The sequence below is a fragment of the Pezoporus wallicus genome, unplaced genomic scaffold, assembly GCF_028554395.1.
Source record: "Pezoporus wallicus isolate ANWC-B61680 ecotype Strahan unplaced genomic scaffold, APGP_CSIRO_Pwel_v1 contig_8705, whole genome shotgun sequence".
Classification (NCBI taxonomy): Eukaryota; Metazoa; Chordata; class Aves; order Psittaciformes; family Psittacidae; genus Pezoporus; species Pezoporus wallicus.
In genome coordinates this window covers 2,321,889-2,340,811 of record NW_026638439.1, presented here as the reverse complement: position 1 = coordinate 2,340,811, position 18,923 = coordinate 2,321,889, and the positions used below count along the sequence as shown (strand labels likewise).

General features: G+C 46.5%; 1 protein-coding gene across 5 annotated transcripts in view; it reads left to right on the top strand.

Annotated features, from left to right (window-relative positions):
* The window catches only part of SPNS2 (SPNS lysolipid transporter 2, sphingosine-1-phosphate), a 126,095-nt gene extending 109,188 nt beyond the window's left edge, over positions 1-16,907 (top strand). For 2 of the 5 annotated variants that reach the window (XM_057410726.1, XM_057410723.1), the window contains 4 exons: positions 1,182-1,345; positions 10,283-10,385; positions 15,332-15,378; positions 16,772-16,907. In XM_057410726.1, coding sequence (XP_057266709.1) covers positions 1,182-1,345; positions 10,283-10,385; positions 15,332-15,378; positions 16,772-16,778 — 321 coding nt within the window. In that variant the 3' untranslated portion in view covers positions 16,779-16,907. Of the gene's footprint in view, positions 1-1,181; positions 1,346-1,926; positions 2,010-10,282; positions 10,386-15,331; positions 15,379-16,771 lie in introns of those variants that run through there. The other 3 variants (XR_008972318.1, XM_057410727.1, XM_057410725.1) reach the window with 3 other exon arrangements.
* Positions 16,908-18,923: the final 2,016 nt, after the last annotated feature.

Below are 18,923 nucleotides of genomic sequence, written 5' to 3'. Positions count from 1 at the left end.
TAAACCACACCAGTAGCACTTTAGAAGCTGCTGCAGAAGCTTTGCCTGTTTCTGGAACAGATTTGTGTGTGTAAACAGCAGCAGGGCTCTATGTTGCAAATTCCCTGCAGTCCCATGGTATAAACTGCCTCAACAAAAGGTCACAGACAAAACCAGAGCTGGACATTTAAATGCCCAATGCCTTGAGACCCACCCTACTGCTGGCACTGCTCTGCTGGATTTATGGAGAGTAAAGCTGTTTGCTGGGCTATAAATAATAAAACGTGATTCTTTTAGCTACAGTCATTAAATATTACTGAGTTTTAGCAAAAGCTTTTCATTATGAACTAAATCCTGCCCGTGCATCTCATTGCTCCTTCGTGTAAGCACAGACTTGCGTTCGCTTCGTATCATAATGGTTTCGGCTGTTGGAAGACGCAGGCTGCCTTACCCACAAACTTGGTGTGCGTGGTTCTTAGGTGTGAGCACAGCCCCTGTGCAACAGACCTGGTCTGAGCCTGGGGGCAGAGTCACATCTTGCACACAGTTACACTTCAAAGCAGCAAGCTGAGGTAGTTAGAAGAGGGAATAGGGCACGTAACACAGACACGGGGATACAAATCCCCATGTTTGGGTTGTGTCTCTGAAAATCAGATGAAATCTCTGGGTTTCTTCTGTGAAAAACATTTTTCCCTTCCCACTCAATACACAGAAATGTAATTTAATACCTCCTTTTGCTGACAGGTAGGTGGGGTGTAGGAGTAAGCAGGACTTGACAGACACTGTGGAAGATGGATGTCTGTCTTCCTCACCCACTGAGCAATGCCTGCGTGGCCCTGCCGGCACCCTGTGGGGCTTGCTCAGTACAGCCAGGTTAGACACCCACAGATGTAGCCATGGAAGCAGCCAGGATGAAGATGGAGAGGGCTGTAGGAGGAGTAATAGATCAGGCCAGAAGAGTGACAGGGAGAGGAGAACCCTTGCCAAGCTGCTCACGGCATGGGCTGCCCAGGCTCCTGAGTGTCATGTGGAAGGCTGAAGCGTGCAAGGGACGTTCAGCTTTCACTGAACGCGCTGTTCCATTTTAAACTTCATGCATATGTTCAGTGGGTGGCTGGGTTGTTCAGGGAATCCTGTTCCCTTCACCATTATCGTGTCTCTTTTTCATCTGAGTGACTGATTTTTTTGCCTGTCTCTCCTAGATCTCAGACCTGATCCGACAAAGCACAAAGGAGTCCCCAGTCTGGGAGTTCCTCAGCCTGGGGTACGCACTCATGCTCTGCCCGTTTGTCGTTGTCCTGGGAGGGATGTTCTTCCTGGCCACAGCCCTCTTCTTCCTAAGTGACCGAGCCAAAGCTGAACAACAGTGAGTAACCTGGCAATTGCAGACGGGGAGATACCGCGCAGCCTGTTTTCTCTCTTGAACAATCTGCTTGTTCTCTTTGCCTGGCACTGGTCCTTCCAGATAAAGGATGTTGGGTTGTGTGTTCAGAACCTCAGCTCAGCAGAGTGCATGAGGCTGCACGAAGCACACGGGCTTGGGTCGTGCTGGCTGGGCATCCTTTACACGCTTCTGCTTTGGTGGATCTCGGTTGTTGGCCATATGGCCTGGAGGGGAGCACAGTAGTTGAGGTCACAGGCCGCTTTTACCCTTGCGTGAGCATGCTGCAGCCCAGACCATCTGTAGTGAGGGGTTGCTGCGTGCTGGAACCAATGGCCTGTCAGGTGAAGAGCCAGAGGTACTTTACAGAGCTGGGTGGTCAATGCTGAGCGCACGGTCCCACCTCAGCCCCTGTGCCTTGCTCACTACCCCGAACACACAGGAGCATCACGCAAGAAGGAAGCAAGCTGTGTGTGGGGACAGAGGTTCTCAAGGGTCGCTGTAACAAGCATAGTGTTTCCCAGTCCCTTTTTGCAGCTTGTAAAAAGAAAGCTACTGTTTTTCAGTAAAGAAACCGATTCGGACCACCTCACGGTTGGCAACTACAGTAATTCAGAAGACGCTTCCACATGACATACAAACTGCTGGGGTTAGTCTCTTTCTCATAATTGTCAAAAAATAAGAGTATCTATGTATAATGTCATGCTGAATATGTGGGTAGGTGACTAGTCTGATGTTGCAGTGCCTTTCTCCTGCTGGGGGAGTGGGAGACAATGCAGACGATAACAGCCTGTCCAAATTGTGCAGACAAAGAGAGTGGAGGATTCCTTGCTGTGCCGTAAGGAGAGAGGTCCTGGCACATCCTGTCACTAGACTTAGTACAACTAGGAGGAAAAGAAGGTGTTTGGAAGTTGACAGAAGTGAGTGAACAGTTTGGGTGATACTTGCTGGCTCACACTATCATATCAGATGGATGAAAGAGATTTCGAAGCAGTGCCACAGATGGTGCTGTGGCCCTGTAAGATCAGTTCCACCTGCCTCTTCCTAACACATAAATACCAGAGAAAGGAAGGAGTTTCTGCCTCCTGGTGCTTTTAGGTATATACCTTCCCCTTCTAATGAGTTGTTTAAATGTTGTTTAAATTATATATCTTGTCTGGAGGGCAAGTCCTGCACAGCTGAACTTCCGTGTGTCTTTCATGACTGACATGTACCTGGTTTGTTACCTGCATGTAAGGGCTTTATGTTGCAAGAAGGGAAATTGGGGTCAGGTGTTAGGAAGAACTTCCAAAGAGAAAAAAAGAGGTGAATGCTACAGTAGATCATTAGGAGAAGCATGAAAGCTGTCCTGTGTTTCCAAAGGTTACCCTGGCTCACTCTTGCAGCTTGAAGGTGGGAACTGCTCTCTGATTGCTTTCAGCCCTATTTCTGTAATGGTGCACATGATGTGTATACATGCAGATCTAAGTAGTGAACACCTGCAGACATGGCAAGAAGAACATAAGTTTCTAGGTGTTCAGGGTGTCTTTTTTTTTGCTGCAAGCAGCCAAAAGGTGTGTTTGGTGACAGGGCAGTGAATCAGGGCAGCAGATGAAATCCCCCTCGTGTACAAACTTGCACGGATAGAGAGGGAGAACAGTTGTCATAAATAACAGTTAACAAAATAATTTCTCTCAGATGACTCCCAGAGCAGTTTCCAAGATATGCCCACTCTCATGTTAAAAATACCCTGGCATCCTGCAGATTCCTGGAGGGTGCAGCTTAGATCAGTATCTTTACTAAGATACTCCCTGCCGTGTGCCGCAGTGTCTGTGCTGCTGATCGGGGCCCGCCTCCCGTTAGCTGATGGGTTCAGTGGTCTCCACAGAAGAATTCATGGGAGAGGGTTTGTTATTAGCTGCATGCTTGCCATGAGAGAAAAGGCAACAGAGCCCTTTGCTATTAGCAGCTTAAAACTCCACGCTGGACTCCAAATCCAACGTCCAGCTCCCACCTATGTGACGGGCCATCTGCACTTGGCATTGTGCACCCTTGGCAAAGACTTCCAGCCTTCCCTTGCATCCTACCTATGGCTTGTCAGGTACAGGAGCATTCCTCTGTCAAGATGCCTTGTTTTCCCGCTGCAGTCAGTCATGCTGCTCAGACAACAGGACTTGGAAATGTGCTTTGCCAAAAGAAATCAATTAACCTGCAGGAATCACAAACGCTGGTGTCGCACGCCAGAGATTAAACCCATTCATCACCAGTTGGGTCAGGGCTCTCAGGGCAGATGTCACAGACCTCTCTAATGAACTAATATGGAAGCAAAGAAGTGGAACGCTGCTCTCCACAGCTCTGCCTATGGAAATGAAGCGTTCCCTGCTCCTGTGAAAAGCACTTTGGGGTTTTATTGCTAGGATTGTTCTGTTTGTTTGTTCCTTTGTTTAATGGTCTCTGGGCTTTTGCTTAGAGATAATTTCTTCTTCCAGGCAGGCCGGAGTATCAGGAGAGCAACCCCTTTCCTGTAAGGCTTCCTCTAGTTGCCACCACACTTCCTTTCAAAAACAGAATGTCCAGGCTTTCAGTGCCTCGTGACTTTTCTTCACGCTACTTCTATCATTGCCACAATTCCTGGCATATTTTGTAGGTTCCTATTTTAGCACAGGAATTCCAGTCACAAAGCTGCCCCTCTCACAAGAACTAAAATATTCTTTATACAGCAATTCTTTTTTCTTTTTAAAATCACAATTCTTTGATAACTATTTCCATGCTGCTTCAGAAGTCTGACAGCCTAAAGAGGCTTTTAGCAGGCCTAGCAGAGAACGCAGTACAGTACATCACATCGCTCTAATATAATCCAATGCTTTTTGGGGCAATTTTTATAATACAAATTTAATCCCACCCTTAAAAAGTGGTAAGAGAGAGAAAATGGTTAAGAAAGGTTTCTGCTGAAGCTCTTATGCACGAGTAATAATAACTACTCCAGTTCTTTTTTTAAACCACTCGACTACAGTTCCTGCTGCGATTTCACTTGTCTGTATCATTGTTCCTTTCCTGTTCTGTGCTACTGCAGTGGTGGGTTAAAGCAGTTGTATTTTATGTCCAAACATGGCTGTTGTCTGGACTGTATTTCTCTCTTACCTGCCTGATGGAAGTTTGCGAGACTCAACTATACATTGAGATCCTCTGGAAGATGAATGGACACAAACAGTCTGGCCATGGCAGAGCCCTACAGAAACAGATTCAAAAGCTGATGACCATCAAGATGTCTTTCACTTATAGAATCATAGAATGGTTTGGGTTGGAAGGGACCTTAAAGCTCATCCAGCTCCAACCCCTGCCATGGGCAGGGACACCTTCCACTAGAGCAGGTTGCTCCAAGCCCCTGTGTCCAACCTGGCCTTGAACACTGCCAGGGATGGGGCAGCCACAGCTTCTCTGGGCACCCTGTGCCAGCGCCTCAGCACCCTCACAGGGAAGAGCTTCTGCCTAACGTCTCATCTCAATCTCCCCTCTGGCAGGTTAATGCCATTCCCCTTTGTCCTGTCCCTACAGGCCCTTGTCCAAAGCCCCTCTCCAGGTTTCCTGTAGCCCCTTTAGGCACTGGAGCTGCTCTAAGGTCTGCCCTTAAGGAGCCTTCTCCAGGCTGAACAAGCTTGGCTCCAGAGCAGAGCTGCTTCTCCCCTTGCAGCATGTCCACGGCCTCTGGACTCCAACAGCTTCCCATCCTTCTTATGAAGCAGTGGCTTCACCAGGAATTGGGAAGAACATTCTCTATTATAAAAAAAGGCAAAAAAAAATCCCTTTTCCCAAGTTGTGGCACCTTTCGCGTGCCAGGGATATAAATCACTGATGTAATTAGTGTATAACATGATTCTTTCCTGGGCAGTCAGTGTCAGCATGAAGCATCTGGAGCTTTGCTGTGGGACGATGCTGTGTCTGTGCCCAGGCACAGGCCTGTGAGCGCACAAGTGCTCTGCAGCATCATGGGGTGATCCTGCAGTCCTGCCTCCAGGTGAGGAAACCCACACTCACCTGGGTTCTTCCCAAGAAACACCACCCTGTGCGGGTGTAGGACACTCTACCCCTCAAAGCATTATTTCTTTAAATATATATTTTTCTATTTAATCCCTGTTCTTACACCTGGAAACACGAAATTTTCTGGGTTTTTTTTCCCTATATCCTTCCAGAGGTACATAAGGATGCTCTGGATGATACTTGTTCGGTCCCTCTCTGCATCCCACATGCTATACACTGGCTATTTTTGCCAAAGATACAGCAATGCAGATCAGGCAGCAGGATGCAACTGCAGCGTGTATCCCTGGTGCAGGCACGAACAGGACAAATAACTGATGGAGCTGGACAGAACAAAAGGATTTTACTTAACTAGGTGCCACTCAGCGCTCCAAGGAGACCTGCAAGCCTGAAGCGTTCACCCATTTGTTCACACAAGAATCGGGTTATTTAAACAGCTCTTGTAGGTTTTTCTTTTCTCCTGAAATTAAAATTAAACATTTAATAAGGCAAAAAAAATATTAACACCTTTGCTGAGGTGTGGAAACTTGCTGAGGAGCGGTGCGGATGAACAGTTCCTCTGGGAAGTGGGGGGTACAAACATGAGAAAGAAAACACTCATTACAGACAAGCTAGTGCAAGCCACAGAAAGAGCCATCCCTCGTCCACACACCGTGGCTGCTGTCTTAACCAAGCCCTGCCGCAAATTAGATTACAGAAAAAATGAGAATAATCCATTTTCGGGCTGTCTTCTGCCTCCCGTCAGGCTTATTTTTAGCCTTTTCTAGAACTAGATATAAAATGATCTCCCTGTTCTCCTATTGCAGCAATTTGAAAGTGTCTGACCTTATTTTTGCTTTGCGGATTCTATTATGTGGGGCAGGGGAAGGACTCCCAGAGCTGTCAGCTCTCTCTTTCTGATTTTTCTGTGGCGGCTGTTAGAGACAGGAAGGAGCCATCAGATGACCCCGTGTTATTGCCACCAAAGGAGAGTCCCCTCCATTAGTAGTGTCACAGGTATTACACTGGCACACTAGAGGGCTGCAGAGCATGTGCCATTCTGGGGGTTGGCATCACTAAAAAGAGCATTTCTTCAATGAAATATTTGAAGATGTATTGCAAAGTTGGGGCTGTTCAGCCTGGAGAAGAGAGGCTGCGTGGAGACCTCATAGCAGCCTTCAGTATCTGAAGGGGGCCTATAGGGATGCTGGGGAGGGACTCTTCATTAGGGACTGTAGTGATAGGACAAGGGATAACGGGTTAAAACTTACACAGGGGAAGTTTAGATTTGATATAAGGAGGAAATTCTTTCCTGTTAGGGTGCTGAGGCATTGGAATGGGTTGCCCAGGGAAGTCGTGAATGCTCCATCCCTGGCAGTGTTCAAGGCCAGGTTGGACAGGGCCATGGGAGGTGTCCTTGCCCATGGCAGGGGGCTTGGAACCAGATGATCTTGAGGTCCTTTCCAACCCTAACTATTCTATGATTCTAAGGGAGATTTTAAAGAGGCTGGACACTTACCGTGGAGATACACCTCAGTGCTGCGTCAAAGCAGAGCTTGGATTTGAGGATTTCGCAGCCAGCAAGTGGATTTTAACACCACCCATAAAGGGATATTTGAGGAACACTTCACTCACTGCTGATATTTACCTATTTAGGGGAATAATGTGATTGCTTTGTTTAGTTTTTACTTTGCAAAAGAAGAACAATAATTAAACGTTGCCCACAATGATAGAAACTCACACTGCTTTCTTAGCCCAGGTAAGATATCCTTGGCCTTTGAAAGCCAACTTCCAGCAAAAAGCCTAGATGAGGATGCAGAGGATCTGTCACGATGGAAGGAAGCAAGGGCTGTGTTTTGAATATCTGAGGGTGGCATGATAAAGACCATGTGTCTGCAGATGGAATTATATAGTTATATGGAATTAAAGAGTTGAGAATATAAAGGGAAGAGGTGGTGAAAGTATAAGCAGTTCTATTAGTGGTGGAAAAAGCCTGTTTTTTTTTCTCTCTGTCCACTCCACTCACCATGGTTGTATCTCCATAAACAGAGCAAATACTGGGATGTAACAGCTTGGGACTGGATGAATTTTAAATGCTGGTTTGGTTCTTCAGTTGGGAGCTGCTGGTTTCATGCAGATGGAAAATATGGTCTCATATAGGAAAAAAACCACTGATTTGTTCTGCTGCTTTAGTCAACTTGCAGATTTCCTGCAGGTTAGGCAGGAAGATGCCAAAGGTCAGTTTGGTTGTTCACAGCCATTTGGAGCTCAATTGTGGTCCTTACTCAAAATGCTCATGGCATTTGAAATATGCTGTTCAAAGTTAATTGTTGGCAGCAGGAGCTTCACTTAAGTACAGGCAGGAGGACTGAGCCAGCTGGTGCTGGCAATGCTCTTGGAACTGCAAGCTGTGGAAGAGGCTGCAGGCAGAACTTCATGGTTCTCTCAGCCCATCAATTCCCCACATGCACTGACCTTTTGAGGTTAATCTTCTGTGCCACCAAGAAAGGAAAACAATATTCCTAGACTATTCCTAGCTACTTAAGTGCTGTTCTGCAGCAAGAATGGAATTTCTCCATGTGCCTGAAGTTATAAGAAGGCAAAGTGTCCTTGTCCAAAAGCAGCACCAGATCAAGAACTGCTTGGAGTCCTGCTGCTGTCTTGGCTACTGACTCTGCTGCAAGCTTCAGGAAGCCAGATGCTGTCCCCAGAAACAGGACTGAAAGCACTTGCCCACAAGGTACAAGGGGCACTTAAATCATATGCTTACAGTGGATTCAATATGTCAATTTGCATTGTCATTGCAAAGGATAGTTCTTGGCAGGGAGGGACTTTATCAGGCCCTCCAAGAGGTATTTTAAACTCTTGCCAAGACGGTTTCTTTGCTAAGGCAGCCCTGGCACAGATAGGAAATCTGATCAGATTCCACACAGGTGACTGGAGCACTGAACAGAAGGCAGCTTTCCAAGCCAGAAACCCTTCCTGACACAAGGAAATAGAAGAAATCATGCAAAATTCAGCCTTGCTAGTCTGTTTCCTGCAGCCTGGAACAGTCACAAAGCATCTTACGAAGGTATTGACTTTTAGATGAGTGGATGACCTCTTCACGTGGAGGAATCTGCAAGGCAAGCTGTGACTGTAGGTGTGTTAGAGGAATTTATCTGTGGTTGGGTCTTTGGCCTGAACGCTGGGGGTCATTTTGTCCCCAGACAGAGACACTTCCAATTCTTCAGTAAGGAGTGTCCTAAGTGGTCTGGCTTGGTCATTCACTGAGTTGCTGCCAGACCACTACCAGATGCCAGACAGGGTTTGCCCAGACTGTTGCAGTGGAGCAAAATAGGACAGCTCCTCATATCTGGTAGCTTAGAGGCTGTTGAAAAGAGGGGTACCATAAGGCAGTTCTTGTGGAGAGGAAGAACTATGTTTGTAATCAAGTGGCATCAGGAAGTTCTACAGGATTTTCTGTTTAAAGATTTAATTAGATCATACCTGCTTTTTTGTCATGTTTTATCTCCTTTCTCATTCAATCATGCCAAGAAAAATCAAGACTTCCCCTTTCCCCCATTATTTCAGTTGATGTAAGAATATGATGAATATGATGTTACCAACATCTTCCATGGTGTTGAAATCCCACCACCTTAAATCTGTGCCCTTCAGTATCTGTCAGAATGATCCATTCAGAAGCAGACTTGGGTACAAAGCTTTGAGAGCTTCTGAAACCCACATCTTCCCTAACTTGGGGAGTCCACATGAGTGTCCCCTGCAGAGCTGTAAGGCAGGAGCTACCTCTGGAGTTCATTTTCTTCTGTGTCCTTGATACCCAAATGAGTGCTGTTGTCTGCTCATGGTCATACCTGTTCTCTTGCAGCTGCCTGGAAAAATAGAAGGAAAGGTTATTGATTTTTTTTCCCTGATGCCAGTTTCCTTCTGTGTCAAGAGCTGCTAAAGAGGAGATCTAGAAGCTGACCTATGTTTCTTCCTCTGGAGGCAAACATGCTCAGCACCTCGGTTAAATGAACAGATGGAAAAGACTAACACAGTGTGCACAGCTTTAAGGGTCTGTACTGAGTAGAGACAAAAAACTGTATTATTTGCTGTACATGATAATCATACTCCGTTGGCTAAACCTGGTGATGTGCAGGAAGAGAAGGGGATTTAAGCCAATTCATTTCTCTAGTACAGCTGGTGGAGCACCTGCCAGCACCAGCACAAAGCTCCCATCGGGCTGTGTCCATGAGAGCTGCTGCTCATTGCAGCCTCCTCCACCATTTCTGTCTCCAGAGGGAAGGGCAATTCCATGCCAGTGGCCACTGAGAGGGCTGCCCACAGCCCAGTCCTGTGTGAGCCTTGCAGTGGGTCAGGTTTCCACAAGCCCCAGGCTTCCTCTCCAGGTAAGAATGAGTGAGCATAAGCAGGCAGCAGAGCTACAGTAACCAGTGGTTTCCCACTCCAGCACAAGCTACTCCTGTGCCTGATTCTCTGTTAAATGTTGTTAGCATCCTTTTCCTTTAGCAAACTGACCTCAGCTCCACCAAACGGACCCTGCTCCTGGGAGGCTGGATGAACCTGTTATGATTATCAAAGCACCAGTGTGTAGACTATTTTTAGCTGAGCCAGTCCTGTCCCTGTACCACTCACTGAGATCTTTCTAGGTTGATGTATTATCATTGCTCACCTTACCTGCAGCTTCACTTTCAGTCATTGTTTTCAGCTGCAGCACACCAGGAGCCTTTTAAATCAAAGCACTGGGTTTCTGCAGCAACACGTTGTTAATCTTGAGCCTCTTGTCCCAAAGTTACTGACTTAACTATCAAAATAGCTTGAGTTCAGCTAAAAAAGGACATGCTTTCTGAAAGCAATCCTTGATTTGGCTGTTCTTACACCGTGCTCAGAAGGCAATAGGCTGTACTAAGGTTTCATGTTCTGCAGCTATTTTTTAGGGAGGAGATGGAGGCATGTAGCAGCTTGTTCAGCATCCTGGGAGAACTCTGTTGTAGAGTGGGGAACTGAAGCCATCTCCCTCCAACTGCAGGTAAAAATGGCAATTGTACCTAGTTCCTGGAGGACAGTACTGGCTAACATATTGACTGACATGTGCACTGCTTGATTAAAAACTCTGTATAATGAAGGGCACAAAAGGGACATGCTTGAACCAGTCTCCAGCCTGCTGGTTTTGCTCTTCTGACAGTGTCTGGCAGAAAGGTGGTGTGTTGTTGGGACCAGTATGTTACAAGTGTGGTAGAAAGCCAAGCTGGCAAAGAACTCTGCAGCAGATAAGGCAGCAGTGAGGCTTCTGCAGTGAGCAAAATGATATGAGAAAGCAGAATAGCCATGGATGACTTTGGTTTAAGGGCAGAAACCTGCGTAATCTCAGTGCCCGCATGTGCAGCCCTGTTGGCACTGTGCATTAGTAGGTGACACTTGGTGCATTTAACAGAATTTAAATCTAAGTCCTCAAGGGAAACGTGGCAAAATCCCAGTGAAATGCTGCTGTAAATCCCTATATGGTGAAATACCGGTGAGACAAAGCAGTAGGGTCTGAGCAGAGTATGAATGAGATGCAATAATGTGTTGGGTGTGATCTTACGGTGTTTCCTGGTCCTGTGTTACCTGTTTGTATTGCTGGCAGGCCAACTACAATAATCTTTATATCCTCTCGTAGCTGACTCTGGTTTTGGGGGTGTTGACAGTATGCAGCAGTGATGGAAAATAGGAGTGGGAAGATCTGTAAATCGTGTCCGTTTCCCTCCTGTGTTTACTGAAATGTTAATGTGTTTTGGCAACTGGCTTCAGCAAGGATTTATTTAAGGCAATTGATCCCTGCAGTAACAAGGTGGTGGATGAAGTGAGCCCAGTGCAACACACACTTTCCTGACATTTCTCCCTTTCTGAATCACAGCTGGTAAATCAGGAGGTGGTCGTTGTGCAAAGAGAGGACTTTGCTGTACCTGAACCCACTTTATGCTCCTCTGCCTTAGTGTTCTCCTTCTTCCTTCCCACTGCAACTGCACTTGTCCTCTTACGTGTGTCAGCAAGACCCCAGTGGGAGCATGACTTCTACCCTAGGATTTCAACTTATGTGATGCTTCTGTGCATTTGGAGACCAGGAAACCCAATACGAAAGCTACCCCAGCTCTCCTACTCCGTAACCCTTTTGTCCATTACCTGCAGGAATGCAGTGATGACAATACTGTGAGTTAACTTCATGTGCAAGTAACTTCCTCTGTTCATTTATCAGGCAATAACAGTCACTGTTACAGCTGAAAGTCATACAGGGTGGAGCTACAAATGAGAATCCTTAGCCTCTGGGGTTCAGACAGCAACATTCGATTTGAATGCTCCAGATGAGTTTCAGTAGCTGGATTTGCAGAATGCTGCACCAGGCTGGCTGCTAATCACCACTGACATGCAGGTGGAGCATGGCATTGCCTCTAATGCTTTGATGCAAAAAAAAACCCTCTTTAACTAGCTGTACTTGAAAAGGAGATTTGGTTTTCATAGATTTAAGGCCAGGAAGTCTCATTACCTTCAAGGATGTCTGTTCGTGCCCATGTTCCTCGCCTAAAATTCCTGATTTCAGTGTGTTCACAAGACCTTTCAGAGAGGTTTAACCCCCCCAGACAAAATTCAGACAGGGAGGAATGTGCTGAAGGGTGCTCTTGGTGACTGCTATGCTGGAATCCCTCCCTGAAGCACTGCTTCAAACAGGCACTTTAATGGACAATGCGTCAGAAACACAGAATTCTTTCCAGTGGCATGAAGGAAGGAGAAGGATCCTTAATCCCAGGCTAAGGCCAGCAATGTACCTGTACCTGCAGCCCCAATATTCTTGTCTGTGAATGAGCTCCCACTAGTCAAAAAATGAGTTATTTGCAGGCTAGAAGGCCCCCAACAAAGCATTTTATTGTTGGTTGTAAAAGTTAAGTGATGTTAAGCACAGCAAGCTGGAAAAATTAGGACATTATTTCCTAATATGCTTCTCTGTTACAAAAGCCAGAGCCTGACTTATTTAGGTAGCAAGAAACCAGGGCTTTTGGAAAGCTGTAGGATACAAAATGTGTGTGGACTGAAAAGGGACAGAGCATTTGGAGAATAATCTCTGCATAGTTCCTGAAATAGAGGATAGCTGACCTGTGAGGGATCCTGGCCATGCATCTGTTACCTTATATTAGTCTTCTTTTTCTTATGCAGTTCTCTAACAGGCTGTGAAATCAGATCCATTTTACATAGCATCAATATTTAACAGCTCTAGAGCATGTAGTTTAATATTAAACAGACAGTCTTATAAATACTTCAGAATTATAGATGCTGTCACACTACATGGAAATGGTTTGATAGGATCTAGGAGAAATATTTAGGTTTGACAGGAGAGGAAATGATGAGGTTAGAAGGAGTCAGCCACATCTTTAAACTGCTGGAGGAGCCCATGAAAACAACCAAAGAAGCTGTACAGCTCCTGTTCTTGAAAGGCAATTTGGGCAAGCTTCCTCCCCCTCAGGAAACAACGGAATGGTTCCCACCCCAGTCCCTCCAAGGAATGAAAATATTCAAAATCTTGAGAAAACACTGCAGGGAAAATAGGACAATTTAGGAACCAGTGTTCAGTCAGCGCGTATCACCAAATCGGAAGCGGCAATCTACTCAGGGTGGGATTATCGCTATTAGAAAGGCAAGTGGGACTTAAACAGGGATTTGGATGCTCTTGAGCGTTGTTGGCTTAAGTCCACATACTACATTGTAGCACTTAAAGAGAATCTAGAATTAGGGGTTTCTCTTTAAAACATCGAGAATCAGAGTAGACCTGCATCATTGAAATGGGGCTGTGCATAAGCCAGTGACTGCTGTCGACAGCCCAGCGCTTCAGAGAGAATGAAGACTGCACCGTCCCACCTCTGGGAGACTATTTCAGTTCCTTCTTCTGCCAGCAGCTTCCCATGTGATCCCTGAAAGTCACTTCTCTCCCCAGCAGGTTCTCAAGTCGTGTGGGGTGTAATTTCCTGTGCAATCCTCTAAATGCAGTTCAGGATTAGCCCCTCCAGGCCTCTGCTCCCATCTGTAACCTAGAGATAAAGCAGGAGTTGAGAGAAATGTGTTAAAATGCAAAGAATAAGTAACTCTCATAACATGGGGACAGCATAAGTAAGTGCTTCTGTGGGAGGTCCATTTTATCCCACAGGAACCTGAACTATAAGTAATAGAAGAAGGAAGGTTGTGTGAATTTATGGTTCATCTGCCAGCGGTGCAGGTGGGTTCTCTGTGCTAAAGTAATGGCAAAACCTAACTTTTCCTGTATGTATTCTGTATCTTGTAAAAATGTGGGATGAATTACATGTTAAGGGACATGCCTGTCAAATATCTGGAGTTTTAGTATTCTATGATAGCGTCATAACATATCATAGTTTATTTCTTATTTCTAAAGCTGAGTGTAGCATCGCAAGGTTAAATATGTTTTATCTTTCTGATGTGTGCTGATACTAAAGCACAGTTACAATGTTCAGTACAGTGAGATGTCCAGTGCAGCAGGGTTACCAAGAATGGTACAAAGAAACTTGGATCAGCCAGCTCCTGCAGCAAAACCATCTCAGTTTATAGCCCGGAAAGGCACAGAGGCTTCTGTGCATCTTGGAGGCAAACCTTCTGTGAGGTTGGTGTGAAGAGCTGTAGGCTGAGTGGAGCCGATTCCTGATGCAGAGATTTCTTGGAAGGTGTCCACCAGTCACTGGTTAATTTTATCCTGGAACACGGGGCTGAATCCAGCATCATACTTCTTCAGCAAAAATGTCTCCTGGTCAGGAAGGAAGTCTGGCTTTAAGGAATCAGCGTTTTCCAAAGGAAAATGATGTTTCACTGAGAAGTTCCTACCTGGGAGGACCCCAGGCAGTGATGGCTCCTGTGATCTTCCTGTAAACCTGCCCAGCTTTTCACTGCTTCAGAAACAAGCTGCGCTTTTACCCATGATGGCAAAGTCCTGCTGCAGTCCGAAGTACTGCTGCTTCAGTGCATTTGTTACTTTAAGTTAGCACAGCCAACGGAATGAGAAGACTCTTTGGGACTCAGATTTATTCTCCAGTTGACCAAGTACAGCTGAGAGTACATTTGGGTAAAAGCATTCAAACATGCCAGGTTCTTCGGCGAGCTGGGGGATTCCAGTGTCGCTGTAAGAATCCAGGAGCTCCCACTGAGGTCAGGGAGCATCAGAGGGAGAAAACAAGGCCCAAAGGTCTTAGAGTCTGAGGGTGGCTTGTCATTCTTAGTGTCCACACAGCACCCTGCTGGGATTAACACTATCAAAGGCTCCCGTCCCTCAGTAATCGCAGTGTGGGGCAGAAGGGGTGAGCTGCTGCAGCGGGAAGGCTGGATTGCACAGGGCATGTGCTGCAGGGAATAGGAGCAGAGCGAAGGGCTGAACTCTGTAAATCACTGCCTTTTCCCTGGGTACCCCTTGGAGCTGCTCCCCTCAGATGGAGGTGCAGGACAACACCTTGCCGAGGCCAGCTTCTGCCTGGTGCCACTGCAATCCCTGCTGGGCTCCATCCATCACTTGGGAGCAGCTGCCTGGCACAGCCGCAGGGATCCGGGAGCTGAAAAACTGGAAGCCAGCTCCCTTTTCCTTAGTGTCATTTTTACCAGTGGTGACTGTTTGCATTCGTGCTGTCAGGCTGGAGGCCACCATGCAGCAGCCACTGGATGAGCAATCTTGTTACTGGCTTAGGGAAACAATTGCTACAGCTGAATGCCTTTGGGACCTTCCCAAATCCTTGTCAATTAGTGTCAGCAATGGTACTTGGCATGTTCCAGCAATTGTCAGGATTGCCTCAGCTTTACACCCTTGTGCAGGACAGTTATTAATGTCCTCTCGATCTCTTTTGAAACAGTTAAGCAACAGCAACCTGGATTTAATAGGCTGGTGTGTTTTTAGGAGCCTGTTTCTTTGCTAATTGCAGCTCTCACATGTCACTCATGTTTTCCCTTTACCAGGGTGAATCAACTTGTGATGCCACCAGCCTCTGTGAAAGTTTGAGACGGTGAGTGACCCAAACCAGCAATTTGTTTCCAGCTACCCCATCCTCTCCCAAACCCCTTGCAACAACACCCTTCTTCCCTTCTCAATTGGGAAGAATTTAACCTTAGACAGCCACCGTCTGCACCTTTGCTACCCTCAACCCACATGGGAGCAAATCAAGGACAGGGAATCCAGGGGTCAAGTGTCCTTTGTTGTATTGAGTTGTAGTGTGGTCGTCCAGGGCCAGAACTTAGCACATAGCTGGTGTTCCTAAAACCTGCTGCTGCCTTGCTCTGGGTCCAGCATCAGCTCACCATCAAATGACCATTCTTGTCACAGTCCACATTTTCTGCAAATAAAGGTTTTCTGGCATTGCACGTTGCTGCAAGGCCTGTCCCCACTGCACCCCCTGCTCCAGGGCAGTGAGCCAAGGGGAGGGTCCCATTCCCTCTGCCCTTTCTTCTCCCTTGGGTCTCTGCTATTCTTATCGCTCCCCAGCAGTCACAGCACTGCAGCTCAGAGCTGACACAACTGATAAACACTTCCCAGCATTTTACTGTAGCCAAAATTAATTAAAGCAAGTTTTTGAAGAGGAGCTTTTTTTCCCCATAAATTAAATGCATTGAAAGACTAATCATATAATCAGAACTCAATAGCACACTTAAGAACGGCCTTTTGGGGGAAAAGACTTAATGTAATCTCTAGTACAGCAGATGTGTTACTTCTACATAGGGGAGTATGTTCTGTCGTAGGCTGAGGATTTGATAGGCCTGCCTGGGCTTTGCAGTCTCCGGGCTGGATGTGCACTCACACATTATTATTCACCAGCAGCTTTTAGACAAAGGTGTTTGTTGTTTGGTTGGGTTTTAATGCCTCAGAAAAGCCTGGCAGAAAACACGAGTTGGTGTTGCTGAGCCTTGCCTTGTACAACACTGAACACTTGGGGCTCTGCACACCAAGGTTTTTCACTGTACTTCTGTTTTGGTCCAGTTTTATACAGGTTGAAAGAAACCAGGCCACCATTCCAGGGAGTTCTGCTGTAACCCAGCAGTGACTGACTTTCAAGGTCAGGGGCAATTTCCTGCATAACATGGAGCACAGATCCCAGGAAATCCTGCAGTGAGAGAGCTGGTTATCCTTCCCACTTCATCTAGGAGAGCTGCTGGGCAATCAGATACACCACAGCATGCACCAGTGGGATCTCACCAGTCACTAGATGTGCTGACATTGCTCTTTAAAGCAAGGGTGGGAGAAAGCGCAGGTCTGCTCTGTCTTCTTGTTAGCAGCAAGACTGTGAGCTGGGCTCGCTGCTGGGGGTACCACAGAGCTGCAGTGCACGTGCTCACCATTACCAGTACCTTCCTGTGACTGTGATTCTACCCCATTCACCACCTTCATCTCTTCCCTGTTTACAGTTGCTAGTGAAGGAAATGCCATGTGGACTCCTGCTCCCACCACCACCCCAATCTTGAGCTCGAAGCCCTTCCATACTGGAAACCAGTGGATCCCTCAGCTTCACACCACCCTGGAAGGGTTCTCCAGCACCAAATCAATCCCACCACTGCAGCCTGCAGGGTCGGGCATCAGGACGTGAGCAGGGCAACCTGGAACACAAGAACTTCTTGAGCATAAGGACGTTCACAGGTTCCTCTGAGCACCAAAAGCAACTGGACCCCAAATGTGCTATCCAAGTGAGTGACTGTAGATTGTGTATATGGTTTTAGTTGTAGCCAACAAAGTCCACATTGTTTATAGGGCAACTTACGTCCTACTGAATGCTGCTGTTGTGTCAGCACCCAGAGACTGCACTAGTTGGGGACCTATTCTGTACATCACCTGTTCTTGAACACTGAAGGCTCAATTCAGATTATTATTTTTTATTTAAATATGTCATAAGATGCTTTATCTCTGCTGAAGACATTAGAAGACAGATATATATATATATATTTAGATAAAGTTTTTATTTAAACATTGAAAATCTGGTGCTGCCTGTGCAACCATACCAGACATGAATAACGTCCACAACTCTCCTCATCTCAGTGCCCTGGGATAAGGCCCTGCAAGGGCACCACAGGAAGATTTCCAGTGGGTGACTTACCTGTCACCCAAGGCTGAGCAATGGGACAGAGGAGAGAGTTTCACTGCACTGGGTGTGCTGGTGGTTGTTACAGAAAGGCCCAGAAGAAGTTTGGACTGAAACACACAGGGGCTCTAGAGTTTGCTCAATATGCTAAATTCAGCCTCGCCCAAGGACGTTCACAGGTTCTTAAAGTACCAAAATCCACCTGGCTGAATTGCTTTATCTAGGGCCTGGTAGTGCAATACTGCTGTGCCAGTGACACCCTGCTTTGTTTACGTGCATATCATACTACATGTATTGTTCATGCTAATACTCTACCACAAACAGTGCTTAGGCTGAATGCATGCCCAATCCCAGGAACAGTCCCAGGTTACTCTTACCGCAGGGTCACTTTTATCCTTATGAAGATGCAGCTGAGATCTTTAGTAGACAAGGTCAGTGCCTGAACTGTGTCAGTCTCAAAGGCAGAAGCGTGTCTCTGTAAGTCAAAGTGCCATTTCACTGCAGTCTTGTTTCCTGCATTTGGCCTCCACAAGCCGAATTGATGCTGTGTCAGGCTGATGCTGGGAAAGGCAGGTTGCAGGAGCGAGGCTTCCAGAGAAAGAGCATTGATTCAGGGAACTTCCCACTCCCTTTGTTCTGTTTAGATGTCTCCTGAAGGTTAGGTACTCCCCTTAGCACGGAGCTTGAGTAGGTAGCAGATGAATCAGCAAAGGAAATGCCACACTCAAGAGAGGATGTGAGTTCAGGCTGGAAGCTTGTTCCGAGACACAGGAAGGTACTGTCAGTACATCTGGGGTTTATCTCCCACTCCATTCCAGGGCGTGCTAGGTCCTGTAGTACAGCACTGTAGTAGAGATGATTGGTACCAAACTGGTTAATGCTCACCACAGAGCCAGTCTCTGCCCAGATGGGTCCTGGGGGTGACTCCTGTTACAACGTGAGCCCTTCCTCCTCCTCAAACTCCAATGGACTCTTCTGCAAAGGATGCTCTGTCACCTAAAATACCTGAACAAGAGCTTTAGGATTTGGCTAAACAACCAGAGCCAAACATTTTCCTCGAGTGCCTGGGCACCCTCTGGAGAGCAGCAAGCAGGTGCTAGAAATAATAAAGCAAAGCCAATCCACAACAATGCTTCATTTCCCACCTCATGCCAGTATTTACATTCCTAGGGGAAACACTCTGCAGTCTGGGAGCCAAACTCTTGGCTTTAAAGGCACACGAAGTTCTTATTCCCATTAAGAAATTCTTTGTTAAGCCGTTTAAAAAGAAACAAAAAGCAGCCCAACAATCAGTCATTTCATCTCGGAGACCAAAGACGATAAGCCACATTTCCTACATTGCTTTTCCAATGGGTTCTCTCTCCATTGTAGCATTTACTGTCAACAAAATGGAGCATTCCTGCTGAAGCTCAGAGCTTAGGAATTGCCTTTAACCTTAATTCTCAGGCGTCAACAATGGAAAGGGAACTGAAGTGCTGTGTGCT